At 41.4% G+C, this 22,540-nt stretch overlaps 3 protein-coding genes across 3 annotated transcripts; 1 reads left to right on the forward strand and 2 right to left on the reverse strand.

Annotated features, from left to right (window-relative positions):
- The first annotated feature begins 829 nt into the window (after nt 1–829).
- On the forward strand, nt 830–5,327 carry LOC138198616 (ras-related protein Rab-11B). Its single transcript, XM_069150107.1, has 5 exons — nt 830–982; nt 3,257–3,452; nt 3,557–3,750; nt 3,862–3,942; nt 4,574–5,327. Exons 1-5 carry the CDS (start codon nt 943–945, stop codon nt 4,717–4,719), a joined length of 657 nt encoding a protein of 218 aa, XP_069006208.1. The 5' UTR covers nt 830–942; the 3' UTR covers nt 4,720–5,327.
- A 1,113-nt stretch (nt 5,328–6,440) lies between these two features.
- Nucleotides 6,441–14,478, reverse strand: marchf2 (membrane-associated ring finger (C3HC4) 2). Its single transcript, XM_069150106.1, has 5 exons — nt 14,131–14,478; nt 10,851–11,163; nt 10,287–10,482; nt 9,600–9,809; nt 6,441–9,491 (listed from the first exon to the last, which is right to left on the reverse strand). The coding sequence occupies exons 2-5, from the start codon at nt 11,030–11,032 to the stop codon at nt 9,333–9,335; spliced, it is 747 nt and encodes a 248-aa protein (XP_069006207.1). The 5' UTR covers nt 11,033–11,163; nt 14,131–14,478; the 3' UTR covers nt 6,441–9,332.
- A 1,713-nt stretch (nt 14,479–16,191) lies between these two features.
- On the reverse strand, nt 16,192–21,170 carry LOC138198617 (ras-related protein Rab-11B-like). The gene is made up of 5 exons (XM_069150108.1): nt 21,017–21,170; nt 18,824–19,019; nt 18,236–18,429; nt 17,991–18,071; nt 16,192–17,898 (listed from the first exon to the last, which is right to left on the reverse strand). Exons 1-5 carry the CDS (start codon nt 21,054–21,056, stop codon nt 17,762–17,764), a joined length of 648 nt encoding a protein of 215 aa, XP_069006209.1. The 5' UTR covers nt 21,057–21,170; the 3' UTR covers nt 16,192–17,761.
- Between the last annotated feature and the right edge of the window lie 1,370 nt (nt 21,171–22,540).

Genomic DNA, 22,540 nt, shown 5'->3' on the forward strand with positions numbered 1-22,540 from the left:
TTTACACTTCAGATGAAACTATGCAGTCCTGTCTGTGCAAAGATCATTATGTTCAGTTTTAAAGTGGCTGAGGTGTTTTGACCCAGGAGTGACCCGGCTGACTTTACAACACTCTACTTTACTACTTTCGGTGTGTTGCGTTCAATAAAAGTCCGCAGGATGTTTTGGGTTTGCAGATAAAGGTGCATGTGCTATTCCCTTCGTGCGTCGAAGTCCACCGTCCATATATCCATCAAAAGAGTTCACGTAACACGCAGCGAAAGGAACCAGCGCCAACACGGTAAAAAACAACAACAACAACATTTGCCCTTCCGAGTTGAACACCTGACAACAGCGTTTACCTTTCCCACCTGTGTGCCCACAGCGCCACCCAATGAACGCACACGATTACATTCAGGATATCTTGAGCAACATTTGGCTCCTACAGTGTGACTGCGAGAGTTTGTACTCGTAATTGAACGCCGTTTAATTGTGGCGTCGCTACTTGCCTCCCCACTGTCAAAAGGATAATCAAATGTAAGTTGCATAACTGTGACGAGGTAACCTAACTAAAAAAAATAAAATAATCACATGACTTAATACATATTTAACAGGGTTATTTGTTCATCTGTGACTTCTTACATGTTCAAAATAAAAAAAAAAAACCTTCCCGATTCTGGCGACCCCTGGTTTCCAAGTTATTACTTCATAAAAATAAAAAAAACACGCGGACGCAGGAAGCGAGGGTTATGTATTTACAACTCCGCGGTGCCTGAAGCGTCACATGACCGACCGCGTTAACGCGACCGCGTCGGTCTGCCGTGGCGGATCGTCCCGCGGCGCCGCTCCTCCGACGCACCGTGCGCATTGTCTCCTGTCATCTCGGCGCACCACCGCGGTCCGGGCAGGGAGCTCCGTTTTCTGTCCGCACTGCAGTCTCACAGAGGTGATCGGTGTCGCACGATGGGCAACAGAGACGACGAGTACGACTTCTTGTTCAAAGGTAAGCGGGGACGGACACCGGTCCTCCCGGTCTTTCACGCTATTTATAGCGAAGACGGCGGCTAATTCAGCGCGCTAGCTGCGCTGCTGGTTTAACACCAGCTGGCGGTGGCAGCTAACTGTAGCTAGCCGAACTGCTTCTTCTTCTTTTTTTTAATTTTTTTTTTGTTTTCAAACTAATCAATCTCACTTTAATATATTACTGTAGGTGTGGCGTTTTTAAAAAATTATTTTTTTAATTTGTGTCTCGGGGTTTGACGCCAGCTCCGTGGTGAGCCGCATGGGTTTGACAGAAAGTAGGGCGTACGACGAGTTGGTCCTGCGTGCTAGTAGCTCGTAGCAGACGGACAGGGGCTGCTACTTTGGAAATGATTCAACTTTACTGTCATCGGAGGGAAGTTGTCTTCACTTGCAACCAAAACCAACTATTGAAGCGGAGAGCCTCGTTCCCGCAGACCGCCTCATTTTAAGTCAGATACATTAAATGGGGGAAGGGGGGGGAGAGAAAACTCAGTCCGCGTGAAAGGAAAGAGGAGCTTTTGTTTTCCTGTCCGGTATCTGCTCCAAATGACCGTAGGGTACTTTCATTGATTGGTTTCCGCACCAAACGATGATGGATCTGAACCTGGACCGCTGAGTCGCACGTCACGTGGTCCTTTCACACCCGGGGAGGTCAGTTTCCTGACGTGTTGCTGCTATTTGTTTGGGCACAAATGGGCATTTTTTTTTTAATGCCCATTTTAATTTAATTTTCAAATGTTTGGGCATTTGTTTGTGCACTCCCAGCGCAGCCTGTCCATGAATCTAACCCAAGGTCCAAGGGCGATGTATTCATATTTGATCCTGTCCTCGGTATGAGTCTTAAGACTATTTTTGACGTCACGATAGGTGTGATTGTTGTCTTTTCTTGGTTTTAAAGGCTTTATTACAGTAAATCGATGTCATTTTTCTGAAATACCAGACTGTTATAGCTCTTCTACTGTTTGCCTTTTCACGCTTAGTCATTATATCCACATTGTTTTTGGTTCTCAGTCAAAAAAATCCCTACAAAGACTGCATCGAGGTATTTGATCAAAAATATCACGATGTATGTGATTTTGTCCAGATTGCCCAGCTTTTATCGAACTTATCCCTTTCATCTTGCAACCAATTGAATTAGGTAGGTAGGTATTTACTTTATTAATCCCCGAGGGGAAATTTTTCTTTAACACAACACAATACCTTTGTTGTCATTGCACCTAGTTGTACAATGGCATTTGCTGTGCATGTCCTGGAATAAAACACCCACCTGTCCTAGCAGGCAACCAGACAAAAAGCAAATCTAAATTTTTTTTTTATAAAATCATAAAAAAATAAAAATAAACATGAGATACTTGTATAAAGAGCTATTGCATCAATGAGATGTAGTGTACAGATGTTATCACACAATTCCCCAGTTTTAGTGTTTCAGTTGTGAGTCCTGTGCTGCGTAGTGTTATGGTTGGAGAGGGGGGGGGGCAGAGTTTGTAGTGTTCAGTTTAGTGATAGCTCGGATAAAAAAAAAAATAAAACGTTTCTGAGCCAGGAAGTGGGAGTCTTAAAGGCCCTGTAGCTGCTTCCAGATGGGAGCAGAGAAAAGAGATGGTGAAATGGGTGCGTGACGTCCTATAGGAGGCTGTTGGCCCTGTGGAGGCAGCGTGATCTGAAATATTAATAACGTCAAGATGTGTAGTTTTTACCTCTCTCAAGTGGCTGAAGTTTGAATGCAGGGATTGTAATACTCGGGAGGTTTACTGTAATGGATACAAATACATGATTTTAATAAATATTGTATTGAATACAGCAGAGAAACACGCTCAGTGTAGCTGTTGGAAACTGATTGGAGGACACTGATGACTCGTTACAACGACACGGGAACAAAGGCCTTGAGAAACTGTTGAGTCAGATTTGCCAGAGCGGAGTACTTGGTACCTTTTTCCTGCCTGACTCCCACCAAGGCAAAGTCTGATAAGGATGTCTGTATAAGAGATAGAAAGCAGCAAGTCAGCCCTTTTACTTTGACCAACATGGCCATGATTATGGCCTATCAGATTACAGCATTCATGTTTGAAATTCTGCAGATGAAAATCACGTCGAGGGTTATGTCAGTTAATGTGCCCTCCAGATTACGTTTTAAAGAAGAGGGGCAATTCATGCCCTGGTCACCGACGAACTGCAGGAATGCCTTGAAGTCTGCTGTTTCACCCGAGTAGCTGACGTATAACTCTTGAACGTTTGCTTTGCGTTTCGGTTCTAGTCGTGCTAATCGGAGACTCTGGAGTGGGGAAGAGTAACCTGCTGTCCCGTTTCACGAGAAATGAGTTCAACCTGGAGAGCAAGAGCACCATCGGGGTGGAGTTTGCCACCCGCAGCATCCAGGTGGACGGCAAGACGATAAAGGCTCAGATCTGGGACACAGCCGGGCAGGAGCGCTACAGAGCAATCACCTCCGCGTGAGTGTTTTCTCTCTGCGTGAAGTAGATTATTTTTTTCTTCAAATTGTGCTGGAACAAAGAAGGATACGTGTATACATTCATCTGGTTTATGTGGCCGTCAGCTATTATCGGGGGGCAGTCGGGGCTCTCCTCGTCTACGACATCGCCAAGCACCTGACCTATGAGAACGTGGAGCGCTGGCTGAAGGAGCTGAGGGACCACGCTGACAACAACATCGTCATCATGCTGGTCGGGAACAAGAGCGACCTCCGCCACCTGAGGGCCGTGCCCACTGATGAGGCTCGAGCATTCGCAGGTAAATCACACCTAAAGTGCTGCGGTGAGACAAACTCCATTAATCCGGTATAACGGTCTATGTACACTGTTTAATGTTTTAAAAATATTTTGATTTCTTCTCCGCCATCAGAGAAGAACACACTCTCATTCATTGAGACATCAGCGCTGGACTCCACAAATGTAGAAGAGGCATTCAAGAACATTTTAACAGGTAGGGGGGAAAAAATAAATAAATATTATGTCATACACTCTGATGACCTTCAATTTAGTCGTTGGTGATGATTGTTAAAGAACTACATCGATTGTCATTACTGTAACAGTCATATTTATAGCATAGTTATGCGAGTACTTTTAAAGATGAGTAAGTTTGTTTTATTTCCAGTATTGTACTTTTTACAAACCAAATTTCCAGTCGTTGTTACAACATGCATACAAACTGTGTAAACGTGCTTCAGTTTGTTGCCTTCCAGCGTTACTCAATTTAATAGCTCTACCTTTATTCATCCTTTCTTTTTATTTAGGTAAGAATCACGTATTTTAATTTGAAAAACAAACACAGGAACATTTAATTGTAGTTGGAGCCGAACAGATACTGGATTTTTAGGGGCGAAGTCGGTATTAGGAAGCAAAAAAAAAAAAATCTTCCAACACGGCATTGAGCCCCTTCCAGTCAGCTTTCATGGAGATAGCGCACTGCAAATATTCTTTTGACCTCCGACCTTATGAATAAAACTCATGTTCAAGTTGTACAGTTAGCTTAATAATTAGGAGTGTTTAAGTTTAAGGACTGTAAACACGTCAAGAGCTTCACTTCGTTTTGTTTATCTTGAAATTCTCAACAGAAATCTACCGCATCGTGTCACAGAAGCAGATAGCAGACAGATCCGCGCACGACGAGTCTCCGGGCAACAACGTAGTGGATATAAGTGTCCCACCGACCACCGACGGGCAGAAGGGCAACAAACTGCAGTGCTGCCAGAGCCTGTGACCCCGAGTCCCACCTCACTCCCCCCCCCCCCTCCCCCTCCTCCTCCCCCATTCCCTCCCCCTCCACCGCATTCAGCTCCACATCTCGTCACCTGTGCACTTTTTCTCCCCGCAGCTCTGCTCACAGCCAACTCCCTCTTCACTCTATTTTTGTTTTCTACCATTCATTCTGTTTTCTATAGTACTTTTGAAGTCACTCGTGCTCTTCTCTTCTGCCATTTAAGAAACATTTCAGAAGCCTTTATGTCGCGTGTTCGGCCGAGTTGTGCGCGGGGGTCCGTGCGAAGGTTCCTGCGACGTGGGGACGAGGCAGCCTGTGAAGTTGTCCGAACTCTACTGAAACGCTGTCGCGTTGGGGCAGGTTGTGAAACACATTTCAATGGCTACCACTAGATGGTGCTGTGTAAATATACTTCAGACAGTTACTACAGCCTGGCGCGGCAGTATTATGCGTTTGACAGTGTGGTTCTTACTTCCTTCTTACATCAGTTATCATGCCAAAAATATCCTCATTATGTATTTATTGACGAATATTTGGCAGAAGTTGTTATTGTTTTACTTTCAGTTTAAGAACTGTATAAATTTACAATAAAATTCTTGACCACAGCAGTTTCAATTTCTCTGTCTAATTTCTCTGGCAGCTGGTGTAACATGTTCTTTTTTTTTTTTTTTTTAATCAACACTTTACATGTCATCAGTTTATAAATATGATAGTGTTAAATTAGGTAAAACTGTGTTCCACTTTCATAGCATTAAAATGCTGCTTACATGTTAATGCATCCCAATACAAAAATATTAATCATGTATATACTGTATAATAAATGTATTTATCACTCTGAATAAGGCCTTTTGAATAATAAGTGGTTTTGACTCCACTTTGCAAATGAAAATTCACAATTACTCCGGTTCGGTACTTACAGTATTTTCATACCGTGGTGTGCTGTATTGCTATTTCTAGTGACGTGAAACTTATCAGCAGTTCTTCCACCTCTGTCTGGTTGGAACGATTTTCTGTAATATCTATAATAACTGCAAAATGTCCTTCGGTCATAAAAAGAAAACAATAGTCTGTTCATTGTTCTGATCAGGGTCTCCTCAGCGATTAAGCTTATTGAGAGGTTCTACTTTTTTTTTACGCTACAAGCGGCTCGTCTGAGTAAAGTGGTAATTCCAGTGAAGTTATCAGGCCACCAAAGTTTCACTTCTCTCGGCTACATCTGTAGCTTATTGATTAGTAGGAAGGCAGATCAAAACAGTATTATTTTTTTTTATCACAACTCAAAGACCTATTGGAAAATATTTTTTCACTCCCTGAAGAGCAGAGATTTGACTGTTCACAAAAGCAGCATGCAATATAGGTTGAAGATGTGTTTTTCTAAGTAAGCTGCTTAAATGCCGAATGCAGAGGACGTGACGGGGAGATTCCATGATTCTACACAGATATTGTAGCAAAACTTGATATTAGCATTTTGTTTTTCTTTAGGATTAGTGCACTCACAAAGCTGCGGTCCAAAACAGACTTAAAGTAATGACATCTCATCCTCACTGGACTAAGAGGATGATCTGTAAACAGCCATATCGCACAAATCACAGGATCTATACTCTAATGTCCAGGATAGACTGCGGCTCCCCAAGTGCCTTCTATCACATAGACGACTTCATGCCCAAGTATAACCACACAAATTACCACTGACAAGAGCTTTCAAAATTAATATTCACTCATCATTTATAATTATGTTTTATTTGCTTTGCAAACAATTCCTGGCTGATTGCAGGTATCAGTATTTTGGTGAGAACAACCTTTTTTTTTTCTTTTTTTTTTCCAAGAGCACACCATAAACATGATCGTATGTAAAAAGTGAAGACTTGCAATTTAAATTACAAATAATACATATTAATATAACCAGCGTCTGAAAAAAGACTCAATTAAAAGATCACAAAAACGTTAGGACACAATATAAGTAGTCCACATGTTCAAATGTGGAAGAAAAAGAAAGCAATGATTTAAAATTGGATTTAAATTGTGGAAGTTTAGTAAATTATTACATCATGATGAAAGTGCCACAACAGAGTGCCTCCTGGGGTAAAGCCTTGCTTATGACAAACAGTAAACACGGATGATCGGATGACTCGTAAGCTTGTGAGGCAGACGAGCTCCCGGTTGCATCGCAGTGCTGTAGGATATTAAACCTTTGTTCTGGGATCAGTTAAAAACACAAACAAACTGGGGCAGTATGTGGGACAACCCACCAGGAGCTGAATGTATCAGCGTGTGCTGTTGATGTAAACAAGAGGCCGGGGGGGGAAGTACATAACTTTTAGAACCACTGGTTACTGGTAATCCTACGCTGTGAGACAACACATAGGAGCGGAAAATATCCAACACTGTGGATGCTGGGAATTTTCCCCCCAACGGCCCACAACACAAGTATCCACAAATCATTTCAGGTCACCAAATTTCCGTAGAATGAAAATTAAAAGTGCAGGAGGAAAACAAACAAACAAAAAAAAGTAAATAAATTACTGCTCAAGTTTGATTGTCCAAAAGTAAATATGCATTTTAAATAAAAAAAAAGGTATTAATAACACAATGGTAGATAAAATCCAGGGCTTTGGCCTCTTTACACCGTGAGTGATGTAATGTACGTATTCACAATAAGCCAACACTGAATATGTCTGCAAATTGGATCCATCTAATGGAAAATTGATGAAAAGCATAAAAAGACCAAAGTCTGATCACCACTGATAAAAATGAAATAAAGTGTCGAGGAGAACCAAATCAAAAAGTCTAACTTTTCATGGAATTACAATAATCAATAAAAACAGATCAATATCAGGTTGGTTTTAAGCTTGCTCTACTTCCAATGCCACCTTATAGCTAAGGTGTTTTCTTTGACTGCACTTCAAAGAATTGCTATTAATAAAAAAAAAGGAAGCTTCCCACAACAATATGGAGACCCTGACTTGACACCTGCGGTACTCCAAAATGCACATTTAGTGATGCATTATTAAAGCTGATGTGTTTCTTTGAATTAAGTTTTAACAATTAAGTTATTTTCCATAGTAGATGTATTTTTCATTTTTTTTTTTATCTTCCAAGCTTATCTGCCTGCGGACAGCTGCAATGTGCGCAAGAAGCAATTAACCGTGTCCACATAACCTAAATTAAGTGGAATGAAGAAAGAATCCATGTTTCAAACTGGACCACATCATGACCCGCAAATCTGGACACCAGGCAGACTCTGTAGTTTGTGTTACTCTGGTTGATTAACAGTCACCGCAAATGACTTGTTTATGAGCCACACTAAACTATATCAAAGATCTCCCTGCTCTACTAACACAGCCGGTCCCGGTCGATGGTCAGAGACATCAAAATGTTGGCGTTTGACATCTACGGCACACCAGCACCAAAACTCCCAGACTGAGAAATACTTATGTCGTGTTTAACTATGACTCGAATGACAATTGCAGGAAGTTTCGGAGTTCCTGGTTGTTGTGATTATGGAGGGATAGGCACGTACAACAAAGTGCAAATAAAAAGCCAAAAATGAAGTACTTCAACAGGCAATAGAAATAATGCTCGCGTACACTGCACCGGCCACCAAACATTACTTGTGGAAATGTTCCTCTAGAAGCCATTTTGATGGCGCTTTCTATCCATCTATATAATTATAAATACGTACTTGTTAAGTGCTGATAATACAAGAACCTCTATGAGGACACTGGTTATCCCTACTTCAGTAGGAATAGTAAATCTGTTCAGTCTTTAGTGGTTTAAAAAAATTATTTCAGAATACATTAAGTAAATTTTTTTTTTTTTTTTTAAAGTCCCCCAAAAACTATTAACAGTGCTGCCTGCATGCATAACTGTGCATGTTGGCTGAGGTCTATTCACGTACTGTGAGGTCCTTCATGTCCACAGTGGTATATTGCACAATCTCTGGCATTTATCTGCTCTCGGATGAGATGTAACAACTGATGGAGGAAAAGCTTTCAAAGAACAGGCGCACATTAAAAGTTCCATCTCGGACAGCATTACCGACATCTGGATTGTGAAACGGCAATCAAAGATCGAAGCTTTTCCTTCACAGATTCATACACGAGATCACACAATGAGCTCAACAACATGTATCTCAGTTATTTTCATCACTGCAGTACACGATGAACAGACCTGCTACACTCTGCAGTCACCTGTGGACCATTGACGGGTCATTGAACCAAGCAGGACGATCGTTATATTTCACGGTCCTCTTAACAAGTGAATTGTCCATCACTTGTTCTGCCATCGCCTCCGGTCGGCGTCTCTGCACATCGCCACGTGCTGTTCCACTCTTCAGTGCCTTTGCATAAACTTGGTCCAACGTGAGGACAGATAGACTCCATTGAAATGTGATAATTTCTGCACCCCCAGGAGGACAGATTCATAAAATGCAAAGTGGAAAAAAATATGTAGCGCCGGAGCAAAGAAAAAGAAGAAAAGAAAGCAACAGCAACAACAACAAAAAAGCCCACAAGTGCTTCTTTAATGTCTAGCGGGCGGGCATGATGCATCAAGAATCAGGCCTCATACGTTAAAAAAAACCCTCCTTTATCATCGACCATGTCTGTTTGGTCTCATACTATACTCTCATTGGCCGACTTTTTCGTCAGTTTGCTCGAGAGCAAGGAATGCTGGGAAGAGTTAGACTCCTTGGCTTCAGGAATGAGCAGACGTACTTTCTGATTCGTTCTTCTCCACTCAGAGTACAGCTGACAGTGGTAGCGGAACGACACCTGTGGAAACAAGGGAGGAGGAAAATGTACAGCAACTCACCGGGTGAGAACTCCACTTTAAAAAAAATGGCTGCACTGCATGAATGCTGTGTGTGAATTCATCTTTACCAAAGTCCAGAGGACATAGATGGTGAAGAGGGCAATGGTGAGGGCGATGAGGCCCACAGCCTGCAGCCAGCTCCCCAGGTGAAGGTGGTCCTGAGCTCCCTTCAGGCACAGCCAGCCAGAAATGGCTGCCAGAGGCGTGATAAACAGGAAGCACACCATGTCATAGAACAGCGTCCTCTTCTCGTTACGAGGTCCGGGGTCCCGCAGCCACTGTGGAGTGGGAAACAGGAGCCAGAAAAACAGAGAAGAGGGATAGAGAAGTGGAAGAGAGGTTTGGGAGAGGTGGAAGAGAAACCTGAAGTTAATCAAGAAAAGAAAAGACACTGCAAAACAAGCAAGCAAGCAAGCGAGCAGAGAGAGGTACAAAAACAAAAGAAGCCTTCACGCTTGGGTACATGCAAACTCGTTCAATCAGTCAAGCGTGGGGAACGAAAAGGAAGAGAGGGGAGGCTGTGGCTCAGTCAATATAGTGGGTTGCACACTAATCGGAAGGTTGGTGGTTCGCTCCTCCCGTCCGCATGCCTAAGTGTCCTCGAGCAAGACGCTGAACCCTAAATCGCTCCCGATGGTGTACCACCGGTGTGTTGTAAGTCGCTTTGGATAAAAGCGTCAGCTAAATGTAATGTAATGTAATAAAAGAGAGGAAAGATTGCTGCAGATGAGGCAAAGGGCATTGATCTTTGTTACCTCTGTGAGAGGCCTCGGTCGGCGCTCGATGCTGAACTCTGTGTGGCAGAGCTCACAGTAGCTGGTGTTGGAAGACGACAGCCACCTCTCCAAACAGCTCTTGTGCACCGTACCCAAAGTGCCGGTGCAGTCGCACGGGGACAGGAGACCCTCACTGTTGCCTCCTTCGTGGCAAATACGGCAGATGGGACCATCACTGAGACAAAATTTAAAAAAAAACAAAAAAAAACAAAAAACGTATTTACTTATTTTGTGAAAGAACATATCACAGGTGATACGGTATACAGGATCCAAAATCATGTGATCACAAGCTCCACAGATATCAGTGGATTTACAAATGATATAACTCAGTGTATGATAATAAACATGCATAAAATATGAATTGAAATCAGAGGTGTAACTCACAGAAAACTGTTTTTACAGTAACACGTTCCAGAAATTCAACATGTATATTAAATTAAACTGGGACAGTCAGGCAGGGCTTTATGACTATTGTGTTTTTATTCAATTACACATGTGTAGACATGTACAGTGATACACTGTATGTACGAGTGCAAGTGTTACCTTTGGGCGCTCATGGGTTTGAGCACAGAGGAGAGCAACCGTCCATCCATGGCGGTGACCTGGGTGACATAGAGTGCCTGGCACCCGTCACCACCCGCCTCCTCCACGTTCTTCCACAAGCCTGTGCTGCTGGCACAGTCACACAGGGAGCCGGGCAGGTGGCAACACCCGCCCGTCGTCATGGTTACCGTGTCCAGACTCCGGCCGTGCAGGTGGAGTTGAGGGTGTTAAGGTTTGAAGCCGAGGGATGACTTGAGGAAGCACCAAGAGCAAACGCTTCCCGTTTCCCCCCCCTCACAAGTGAACAATGTTTCTGCAGAGAAACAGACACGCCGAGAAATTAATCACATTTCTCAAACAATAGCCGCGGTGGAATGACAGGAAGTACTTTTCCTCAAGCGCTGAACTTCTGTGACATTTTCTACTTCACTGTATTTCATGCATTTACTTTTTCATTGCATTCGTTTTGCTGCTTTAGTTACCAGTTAGTTCACACATTCAGATCAATACAAAATATGATCTACATAACATACGTAATACAACTTAAATATCAAATATAGCTCAAGCTAGCCAGCAGTATGTAAATATGATGAAATTAGCAATTTTACTAGATACCACATTAAAAGGATACCGATTCATCCATGGGGCTGTAACTAATGGTTATTTTCATTATCAATTAATCCATTGATTATTTTTGTATCTATAATAATTAAGCTCTAAATATTAATACAATTTATTATTGAAGTTCACTGTTTCCGTGCACTGATAAAATAATAATAAACTGTAAAATATCCCGCCTCGATCACATATCTTGGTCCCATGTGTCAAAAGTGTTTGATAACCACATTTGAGGGATCATTGGGGCCGTTTGCATTTGGCTTCTTCAATCCGGACATCTGGCCGCCTGACCGTGAGCGTGATCAGAAGTGGCCGGCTTCAGGGAGAGTTGTTTCCGCCTCGCATCAACGTGCGTCCTGGGTAGCCAAATGGAAACACACTCAGGAACAGAAATGCAGGTCTCCGAATGCGGCCTGAACAGATCACAGCTCAACGCTTCCCGAGTGCGTTTCCACCTGTACTTTTGCTGGCCACTTGTGGTCCGATCACCGTCAGGTCGCATATGTCCGGATTGATGTCGCCAAATGGAAACAGGGTCATTGTGTAAATGCAGTATACATATAAAGAATATCAGATGATTTATCAATATAGGATTTTTTTTTTTTTTTTTTTTACTGCCCAACATCACTATAGACATGGACCCCAAAGTTCCAGCATCAGTCGGGCCCTAATTGCAACACACACACACACACACAACACAGTATCAAGAGACGGATCCAAATTTTAAAACAAGACCAGACATTATCAGTCACATGTCTCAGCGTGGGATTGTCATAAAGTTACTTATATGTCTGCACTGTGATTCATGTATAATTAATTGTCTGCCTTGTGTGAAAGTAACCAAAGTTAACTGCAGTCGAGAGACATGTTGACATTTACAAGAAAGCTATCCATTTGGAGGTTTGGCCAGTTTGCTCAAAGCAGCTGTTCATCTATTATAAAGACAAATGTGATGTCAGTGACAATGAGTGTGATGTGCAGCAGACTGATAAACAGCTGTCTGCCCTCAGATAACCCCTCACTGAAGATAAGAGACGTACGGCTCGATGCGCTCCAGCCTGTAACATCCGTCTTCCTGTCTGAAACTTATTATTCTGTACAGTAAGAGATCAATTATAAAATTATATTCCAGAGAGATTCATTTATATTTTAATAATAATAATTAAACAGTTAACATGTTCTACATCACTGGACCTTTTGCACTACACCCAACCTCATCAGCACCATTTGGACTAGGCACAATTACACCATTGTTTAGGTGTTTATATGCATATTCTCATTCATTTCTATGCTGTAAATATTTCTATTTATGTTTTATATGTCTATTGATGTCTGTGTTTTGGCTTTTTGGACGCTCAGAGCGAAGCTACAACCGGAGTCAAATTCCTTGTGTGTGTTAACATGCCTGGCCAATAAAGTGATTCTTATTCTGATTATTGGTAATGACATGAAAAACACATTTCCAAGAACTAGTCCGTCTGATATGTGTGTAAATAACATTGCTATTAACATGATGTCTTAACATAGCTTTGCACCTGAACCTGCACAATCCTGTTTACTCATCACAGGGGATTTTTTTTCTTATATAGGACTAATTAATTCAACAATTTACCCTCTACAATCATTTTAAAACAGCATTATGAGTTTCTGGAGATCTGGTGATGAAGGACGTAAGGTTCTGTTTTTAGCACCGCATAAGAGAAAAGATGATTCAACTTCAGGGAAACATCTGACTATTGTAACAAAGGTTATATAATGATGAATGGTTATTCCTACCTCATTACATTCTAGTGATATGCTCATACATTCAGGTTTGGTGAATTACCAGAGCCAGATGATGGCCAGCTTTGTCAGCCTGGGTATCCAGGATTGTAAATATGGAGTTAAGCCTCAAGGCCCGATCTTGGATTTTGTGATACAGCTTCCCAGGTCAGATGAGCAGTCATCCCATTCAAATCAATGGACAACTGTTACTGCCTGGTGTTGTTATTCATGCATGCCGATACAGCACGGGGGCACGATTAAGAGGCACAATCCTTGACCCAGATAAACAAAGCAGTAGCCCCCCCCCCCCCCAATTAAAGACAACAGCACATCTCCTCAGTTATTGTTTTCTGAGCCTTGTCAGCATGTAAACACTGGGATAAAAACATGTATCGTGCACATCTGGCCAGATGAGAAACATAAGGACGTGTAGCTTTAAGGCCAAACTCTGTACTTGCACGTGAATTTATGGGAATGAACGGTCGGCGGTGTTAAATAAATCTATTATACCATGAAAACTTACTCGGCTGACAAACGTGTTCCTTTCTACCGTGACTTGAAGAAGCGGAAGTTGCCGCTGCGTGCAGATGTTTGAACTTTGACACCGACTAATGCCTGGAGCAGAGTCGTGTCACGTCAGCTCAGTGACGCTGAACAAACATTATGATCGGCACAAATGAGCGGCGTAGTGCCGTGTTGCGTTAAGGCACGAACTAATTCCCGTTTTATTATCAAGAAAGCATTTGCTTTCTGGTTTTAAAATCCAGGAAATAAACGCGGTCAGTTTGCGCCCCCGTCACAGCTGGGCCAGCTGTCAGTAGCTGCGGTGAACCGCCACAGCTAGCCTGTTTAAAAAGATATGTATATATAAAAATAATATAAACTACCATGTACTCACCCCCGTGTCGTGTTCTTACTGATGTTTCAACAGCCTCGCATTTCTTTCTCTCGTCATGTTCAGCTGGTGAATTGAAAACACGGGACAAAGTGCAGCGCTGCTAGCTCACGAGCTAACAAGGCGCCCGTCCGCTAACCAGCAAACTCTCAGCTGATAAACCAGCAGCAGGCCGAGCTGCCGCTTTCTCTGGCCCCTCTAAACGCACTCCCCCCAGAGGCTCATCAGCTGTCTGCCTCGACGGTGAAGTCAAGAGAAGAAAATACACACACACACACACACACACAGGCAATCCGGGACGAGTTAAACAGCAGCCTGCTGAAGGGAGGGGCGCGCGACCAGACACGTGACGCGACCACAGGACGTAAACAAAGACCAGACCACGTGATTTCTATCAGCCCTTTAAATGTCTCTGTCGCCGTGAGGTTGTTGAAATACACACTCAACCCTTCTGGTGTATGTACAATTGTACATATGGATACAATACAAGTGATGGCATAAAGAAATGTCGGATGCAGCATGTTTGATGTTATTATTATTAAAACCCAACGTGTCGCGTGTCTCCAAGTAAGCACAAAAGGCACAACCTCGGGTCCTCGGCAAACACACCCGACGAGTGTGAAGCCGGTGGGATGAACGCTTGTCGAGATATAACGCGAAGTACGGACGGACAGATTTCTGCAATTGCACAGAGACAACAGCTAAACAGTGGATTTCACTGCCTGTGGATATAATAGAAATCAATACTTGTACTGATCAGTCAGCTTTGGCTTGTTGATCAAACATTTTAACATTTGAATTTGAGCTGCCCTTTCTGTTGCCGTCCTGCAATCTGTTTCGTCTGTTCTTCGTAGATCTGTTTTGTCTTGTTTTGCATGCACTGAATCATATTCGTATGGATGTATATGGTATTTATGAAGCATGCATTTATTCCCATGTGGAAAGTAACTAAATACATTTACTCAAGTACAATTTTGAGGTACTTTGTAGTTTACTTGAGTATTTCCATCTTCACTGTAGCATTTGATGCTACGTTATACTGCCACTGTACGGCATTTGAGAAAGAAATATTGTACTTTCTACTACGTATTTGACAGCTTTAGTTACTTTTTGGAAAATTGCACAATAGATAATGAGCTTTAAAATACAGCACATTGTTAAAGATTAAAACAATGGATTCCAGTCTTTTTGACTTTGGTAATTTTACAGAAAACAGTCAGGGTCACATTTCAGATGCAAATCGATAAACTTCTCACATGGTTTAATTTCAATAAATGTTTAAATGATCCAATATCTCACCAAAAATCAAAGATTAGAGAAAACAGTCCAAAAACTGAAAACAGATTTGTGAATCAGAACTTTGATTTTTCTTCCTTCCTCTCCCAGTAATCATCTGAGGTCCCCTCAGATTTATCTGCTGTCCCCAATAATGTCATATATAAAATGATATCAGTCGGAGGGACCAAACCAGTACTCTTACTTTAATACTTCGACTACATTTTTCCACTAATACTCAAGAACTTTTACTTCAGTACGATTTTTCCTTCAGGATTTTTACTTGTAATGGAGTATTAATTACTTTGGTCTGTAGGTACTTTTACAACAGTAAAGGATCTGAATACTTCTTCCACCACAGAATTTTAGTTTGCCGTTTTAAGAACTAACCAGCTGATGAAAATGAGCCTAAATGGCAAACTGAGGCTTATTTAGTTACTTTTCTGTTACTCATTGAACACTGTCCCAGTTAAATAAATTAACATTTACTACATCATGTTTAGCCTTTATGCTCTTTCTGACCATCTTAAACGGCACAAATAGTTTTCCACACATTTTATTTTAAAGTCCTAGAAAAGCAAGTCTTACAATTGCATAGTGAATATTCATGTCATATTGAGCCCGAGCTATTTCCTTCACCATTATCAGATTTGTGACCCATCTCAGTTGGAAACAAACTTTGACATCATCATGGCTACCAGTGCATTGACACTGACCGTATTTACTCGAATGAATATGAAGCAATGAAGGCTGCCTTTTCTGAAAACACAAAAGCATTGATGTGTTAGATGCTGTACAACCCCATGATTTTATTTTTAACAGCACCCACATCACGTGTAGATTTGTAAAGGTGGGCTTTCAAATGAGCGTATTGCACAAACACAACACATAAGGTATCCAACAATAACAGTCTGCTATCAGTTCATGTGGATTAGGTTTATTTATTCATTATTTTCATACATAAAAGAGTTTCTATCCAATGGGTGAAAAAAAAGGAATTTCATCCAACTATATAAACAATTTGCATCTCTGAGTTTCAGTTCCATTTTCTCCACTAAGGTCCATTTAAGTGTTAAAAGAAGAGTGTTTTTAAACTGGTTTACAATTCAAATGTCTTCAGACTACACACATCTGTATCCATTTTCCTTCAACAGATTATACATTCAAATCACAGCAAATGTTGTTTTAAGAGCAAAAAGTTGTGTAAGACACAAAAAAAAAGAAGCACCAAATATAATGCTTTTTCTTCTTTTTTTGTCAGCACAGGTTTCCCTTAAAACCAACAGGAAAATGTTACTTGATGAAGATGTTGAGCCGTTTTAACATACCAGTTGATTTGTTCCATTGAAATTACTGGACATAAGTGCAAAAAAAGATGTACATTTTGAGAAAACTTGACTGATAACTCTGACTTCACAAATAATAACTCGCGCACCACAATGTATAATACCTCTCCAACAGAGCATTACACATTTCAAATAGCCTCGACCGGTTTGTCAAACGCAGCAATCATCAGCAGACTTGGAACACACTGACATGAGAAACCGCCCATAAATGATTTCGATTGCCATCTGTTTCCTTTGGTATCTTTGTGCACTACAATTAACACACGCGCGCACACACACACACACACACACACACACACACACACACACACACACACACACACACACACACACACACACACACACACAAATAAAAACAAACCATGTGTTTCACACGTGCCCATATTCAATCAGACAGAGCCAGTCTGGTCACTGGCTCATGCTAATTTCATGCCAGAGTGGGCACAAGGCTCAGAGGAAAATTAACATTTTCCAGACAGACTACACATCAATGCTCTGAACGTACCTCCCTCTCATCTCCTTTCGACACTGCATACTGCATGACAGGCAGAATCAGGTCAACCAGACATGAAACTGGGATTCTACTGTCGCAGCTCATGTCCTCAGGCTATATGCAGACTGGAGGCAAGAAGAAACAACCTGGAGCATTGATAATCAGGCCTGCTGATCCCTCAACATTCCTCCAGTAGGAGCGGGTCATTAGGATCACCATCTAGTTATTTAAAAAGAAACTCTAGTTTACAACAGCTTCAAGATCAACCTCATAATAGCTTTACACTCCGTCTCCATGCTACCATAATGTATATTAGAGAAGTTCTTCTGAAATCAGAGGAAGACAAAGAAAAAGAAAGAAGAAAACAGCCGAAAGGAATGTCAAATCAAGAAGCCTCGGAGACCTCTGAACCAATGACAGGGTGATGACAACAGCATGACAGTAAAAGTAGAACCGAGGTAAAGACAGGAAATACAAACAGAAAATCAAACAGGAAAAGAAAATATGAGGGTCACAGGCTTTAGCAGCAAGGGAGTTTGTTGCCCTTCTGCCCGTCCACGGTTGGGGGGAAGCTTATGTCCACTACGTTGTTGCCTGGAGAATCATCGTGTCCACATCTGTCAGATATTTGCTTCTGACATACAATACGGTAGATTTCTGTGAGAGACAACAATAAGGGATTGGTGAAATGTATTAGCGCCTGGTACATTCGCACCAAGTTGTGCATTGTTTTTAAACACTTTTCTTACCTGTGAGGATGTTCTTGAATGCTTCTTCTACATTAGTGGAGTCCAAGGCTGAAGTTTCAATAAACGAAAGAGTGTTCTTTTCTGTTGGTTTGAAAAAGAGGACGTAATTCTCCTGCACGTACCAGTATATTGTTCAAAAAAGTAGTTTAGATAATATGCTCAAATTTAGGATTAAAAAAAAAAAAAAAAAATTCTTCAATTACGCGATTATTTTACATGCACCGTGGCAACACTTAATCATTTACCTGCGAATGCTCGAGCCTCATCAGTGGGCACGGCCCTCAGGTGGCGGAGGTCGCTCTTGTTTCCGACCAGCATGATGACGATGTTGTTGTCAGCGTGGTCCCTCAGCTCCTTCAGCCAGCGCTCCACGCTCTCATAGGTCAGGTGCTTGGCGATGTCGTAGACGAGGAGAGCCCCGACTGCCCCCCGATAATAGCTGACGGCAGTAAAGCAATAAAGAGAAAACAATGAGTCAAGAATTACCGCAATGTCCTCCGTCATCTGTGTCGAGTTAAAAAAATGTGCAGAGATGGTTAACATTGAACAAACATCAGTCATATTTTACATGTACGTGTTAACCGTATTGTTTAGGGATATGCAACACCCGGTCATTCATAAAGGCATTAGGAAAATATGTCTTTACGTCAAAGTTAGATGGGTCTTTAGAGAAGGTACTGACTGAGATCTTGAGACATGACCTCCAACATCCTAAAGGGTTCAAATGACTCAGCCCCCCTTTTTAAGTGTACAGATGTGTCTAAATGTTTCCCTTTAAATGTCCCCTTGTGTCAGTCTACAAGTAAATAATGCATTCAACAGCACAAACTCACGCGGAGGTGATTGCTCTGTAGCGCTCCTGCCCGGCTGTGTCCCAGATCTGAGCCTTTATCATCTTGCCGTCCACCTGGATGCTGCGGGTGGCAAACTCCACCCCGATGGTGCTCTTGCTCTCCAGGTTGAACTCATTTCTCGTGAATCGGGACAGCATGTTACTCTTCCCCACTCCAGAGTCTCCGATTAGCACGACTAGAGTGAACGTACACATCGCACAACAACATGTGAGAGAGCAGCCGCGCTGCGGCGGTCCAACACGCTGCAAAGGTCGATTGGTGTGCAGTCTTCCCCTACGTGTTACAGTGAACAGAGCCAGCCAGGGGAACGCATTTCATTTTCAGTCCACCCTATGAAGCGTTTTAAGTCATTAAAGAGGACGCTGGCAGATTAGAACTACAATAAATCCATTTATACATGTCCTAACTCAGTCCACCACCCATTTCATCTACTCTACAGTGCATTCACTGCTTTAGAAGTCAGTCATGGTTGACTTTTGATCAACTTTGGTTCATACGTACATCCTTCAAGGTCCCTATCTATTTTTTTTTTAGGATGAATGTAAAGTCAAAAACCTGTGATTGATTCTCATATTTGCATGTGACCTGGAGCAGCACAGAGAAACACTGTAGGTTGGACAGTCGTTATCAGTCAGACACGTACAAGGAAGTTGACTCTTTGCTCTCTCGCAACGTACAGAAGTCAGACATGAACAGACACATACAACATAAATAGACACATGCAGCTAAAATGACGCATACAACATGAACAGACACATACAACATAAATAGACACATGCAGCTAAAATGACACATACAACATGAACAGACACATACATGAACAGACACATACAACATGAACAGACACATACAACATAAATAGACACATACAACATGAACAGACACATGCAACATAAACAGACACATGCAACATGAATAGACACATGCAACATGAACAGACACATACAACATGAATAGACACATGCAACATGAACAGACACATACAACATAAACAGACACATACAACATGAACAGACACATGCAACATGAACAGACACATGCAACATGAACAGACACATGCAACATAAACAGACACATACATGAACAGACACATACAACATGAACAGACACATACAACATGAACAGACACATGCAACATGAACAGACACATACAACATGAACAGACACATGCAACATAAACAGACACATACAACATAAATAGACACATACAACATGAACAGACACATACAACATGAACAGACACATACAACATGAACAGACACATACAACATGAACAGACACATACAACATGAACAGACACATACAACATGAACAGACACATACAACATGAACAGACACATGCAACATGAACAGACACATACAACATGAACAGACACATACAACATGAACAGACACATACAACATGAACAGACACATACAACATGAACAGACACATGCAACATGAACAGACACATACAACATGAACAGACACATACAACATGAACAGACACATACAACATGAACAGACACATACAACATGAACAGACACATACAACATGAACAGACACATACAACATGAACAGACACATACAACATAAACAGACACATACAACATGAACAGACACATACAACATGAACAGACACATACAACATGAACAGACACATACAACATGAACAGACACATGCAGCTACAATGACGCATGTTATGGACGTTAAATCGACGTTGTCAACAAGTTAACGAGCTTCAGACAACTTAAAGTGAAACCTGTGTGAAATGTGACCAGAAAAGCAGCTGTTCATCCTCTCGTAGAAATAAATAAATAAATAAATAAATAAAAATAATAACACATATTATAATAACAATAAATAAAGAGGTTAACGTCAGGTCGTCGCAAGTCATTGTTTTCAAAGAGCTCAAGGAGCTATCGTGTTAGCAACCGAGCTACTTACACAGCACAGCTATTTAAGTAACTAACATGAGCCTCGTAATTACGATCACTGGACTCGCTGATTGGTTTTTAGAGGACAACGTGAACATCAATGTAGTCACACATAGTAAAACATTTGCTACGGGTGGAGCTGACATTTGCACATTTGCATGAGTGCCGACTTAGTTTACTTCCCCAGTTCCTGCTGCTGTCACCGAGCCGACACACAACGCTGTCATCCACCCACCTCCAGAGAATAAATTACCTTTGAGCAAGTAGTCGCATTCATCATCTCGAGTTCCCATTTTTTTGAAGACTATTTTATATTCTTTCCCAGAACAACAACAACAACAACAACGACGACGACGACAACCCTCTTCACCGGTAGCTCACTAGTAGACACCGCCTGCAAGGAGAGGGGAGGGGGGCGGGTGGAAGCACGTGAGTGTTCGAACCTCGATTTGAACCAATTAGAATTTTAATCTTATTGATTGACGTATACATTCTCCAATCGTGTAATTGCTTTGAAAACGCTGACCAATCAGCATGCACGACAGAAAACTCGACGAAGGGTTACACCTTTTGTTTTGACGCCCAGTCCCTTCCTGCAAGATTGTGCAATAACCAAGCAAGTTATATTTTCCAGTATAGAGTCTGTGGCAGTGTTTACTGAGACGGGAAAACATCAGTATCGGTTGATTAAATGTTTATTTCAACGCCATGCAATATTTGTACATGTACATAGAGTGTACTTTGTTTTTAGAAAAGGTTATGTAGCCTACTATGGATGGATTATCTCCATCCAACCAAACAGTGTGAACTGTGTTGGCCTGAGTGAAACTATACAGTGAGGTTTACTATCTAGTAATTGGTCTTAATCATGCAATAGTCACACTTGTAAGTATTGTCTTGTTTTTCTTTTCTCTGTTGACTATTTATTAATGTTATCAATGTATTTATAGTTTGAGAGGAGTAACTCTCCACGGATGATTTATAGCCTATACAAAGTGATATGATGATTTATATATGAATTCATGTAAAAATGGATCACAGGTTGCCTGTAAGCATTTGAACTCTGTCATAATTAAAACACGTGTGCAATGTGATATCTGGGTCTAATGACAGGTTGCTTAAAGTTGAGCACATTAGTGCGTCTATTATCAGACTAAATTCCACAATTTAACTGTAACAAAGAGCAATGTTTCTAAGAAGTTAAAAGTAGACTATTTAAAAATCTTAATTCAAAGATTGTAAAATAGCAGACTCAATACAGAACATGACTGCATGTTGATTTTTCGGTGTTCATAACTTTTTCAGGGTGATGTGGGGTAGATTCAAGGGATGATAATCTGAAAATGTGAAATAAGACTTTTGCTTGATATGTCTTAAAACAGGGACAAGAAGGTTTTTTTCTCAAATGATGTAGACTGAAATGCCATCACTGATACTTATACACTGATACTCTTAATACACCTTTAATATTGGCCCCAAATATGCTGTAACTAATCAAACGCAATGATTGTTGTAAACATTTTTATCAGGTTCACATAGCTTAATTTAGGTCCAAGCCCTGAAGGGGCAGAACCCTATTGTTTCCACGTTTATTATTTGTTTTCTGCCATGAGTAAAATTACAGTAAACTGGAATTACCTAAAAACATTGAACTTGGCCCAATGACAGGAAATGATGTTAAAGTGCTTCCCAAGAAACAGGAGGACAATGGGCTAGATGATGGTGCTGTAATTAGGGCATAACAGTAAAACAATAGTATGAGAGGCGTGGCCTTTCC

Source organism: Embiotoca jacksoni, unplaced genomic scaffold, assembly GCF_022577435.1.
Source record: "Embiotoca jacksoni isolate LCO1_2020_lvr unplaced genomic scaffold, fEmbJac1.0.p SCAF_16, whole genome shotgun sequence".
Lineage (NCBI taxonomy): Eukaryota > Metazoa > Chordata > Actinopteri > Embiotocidae > Embiotoca > Embiotoca jacksoni.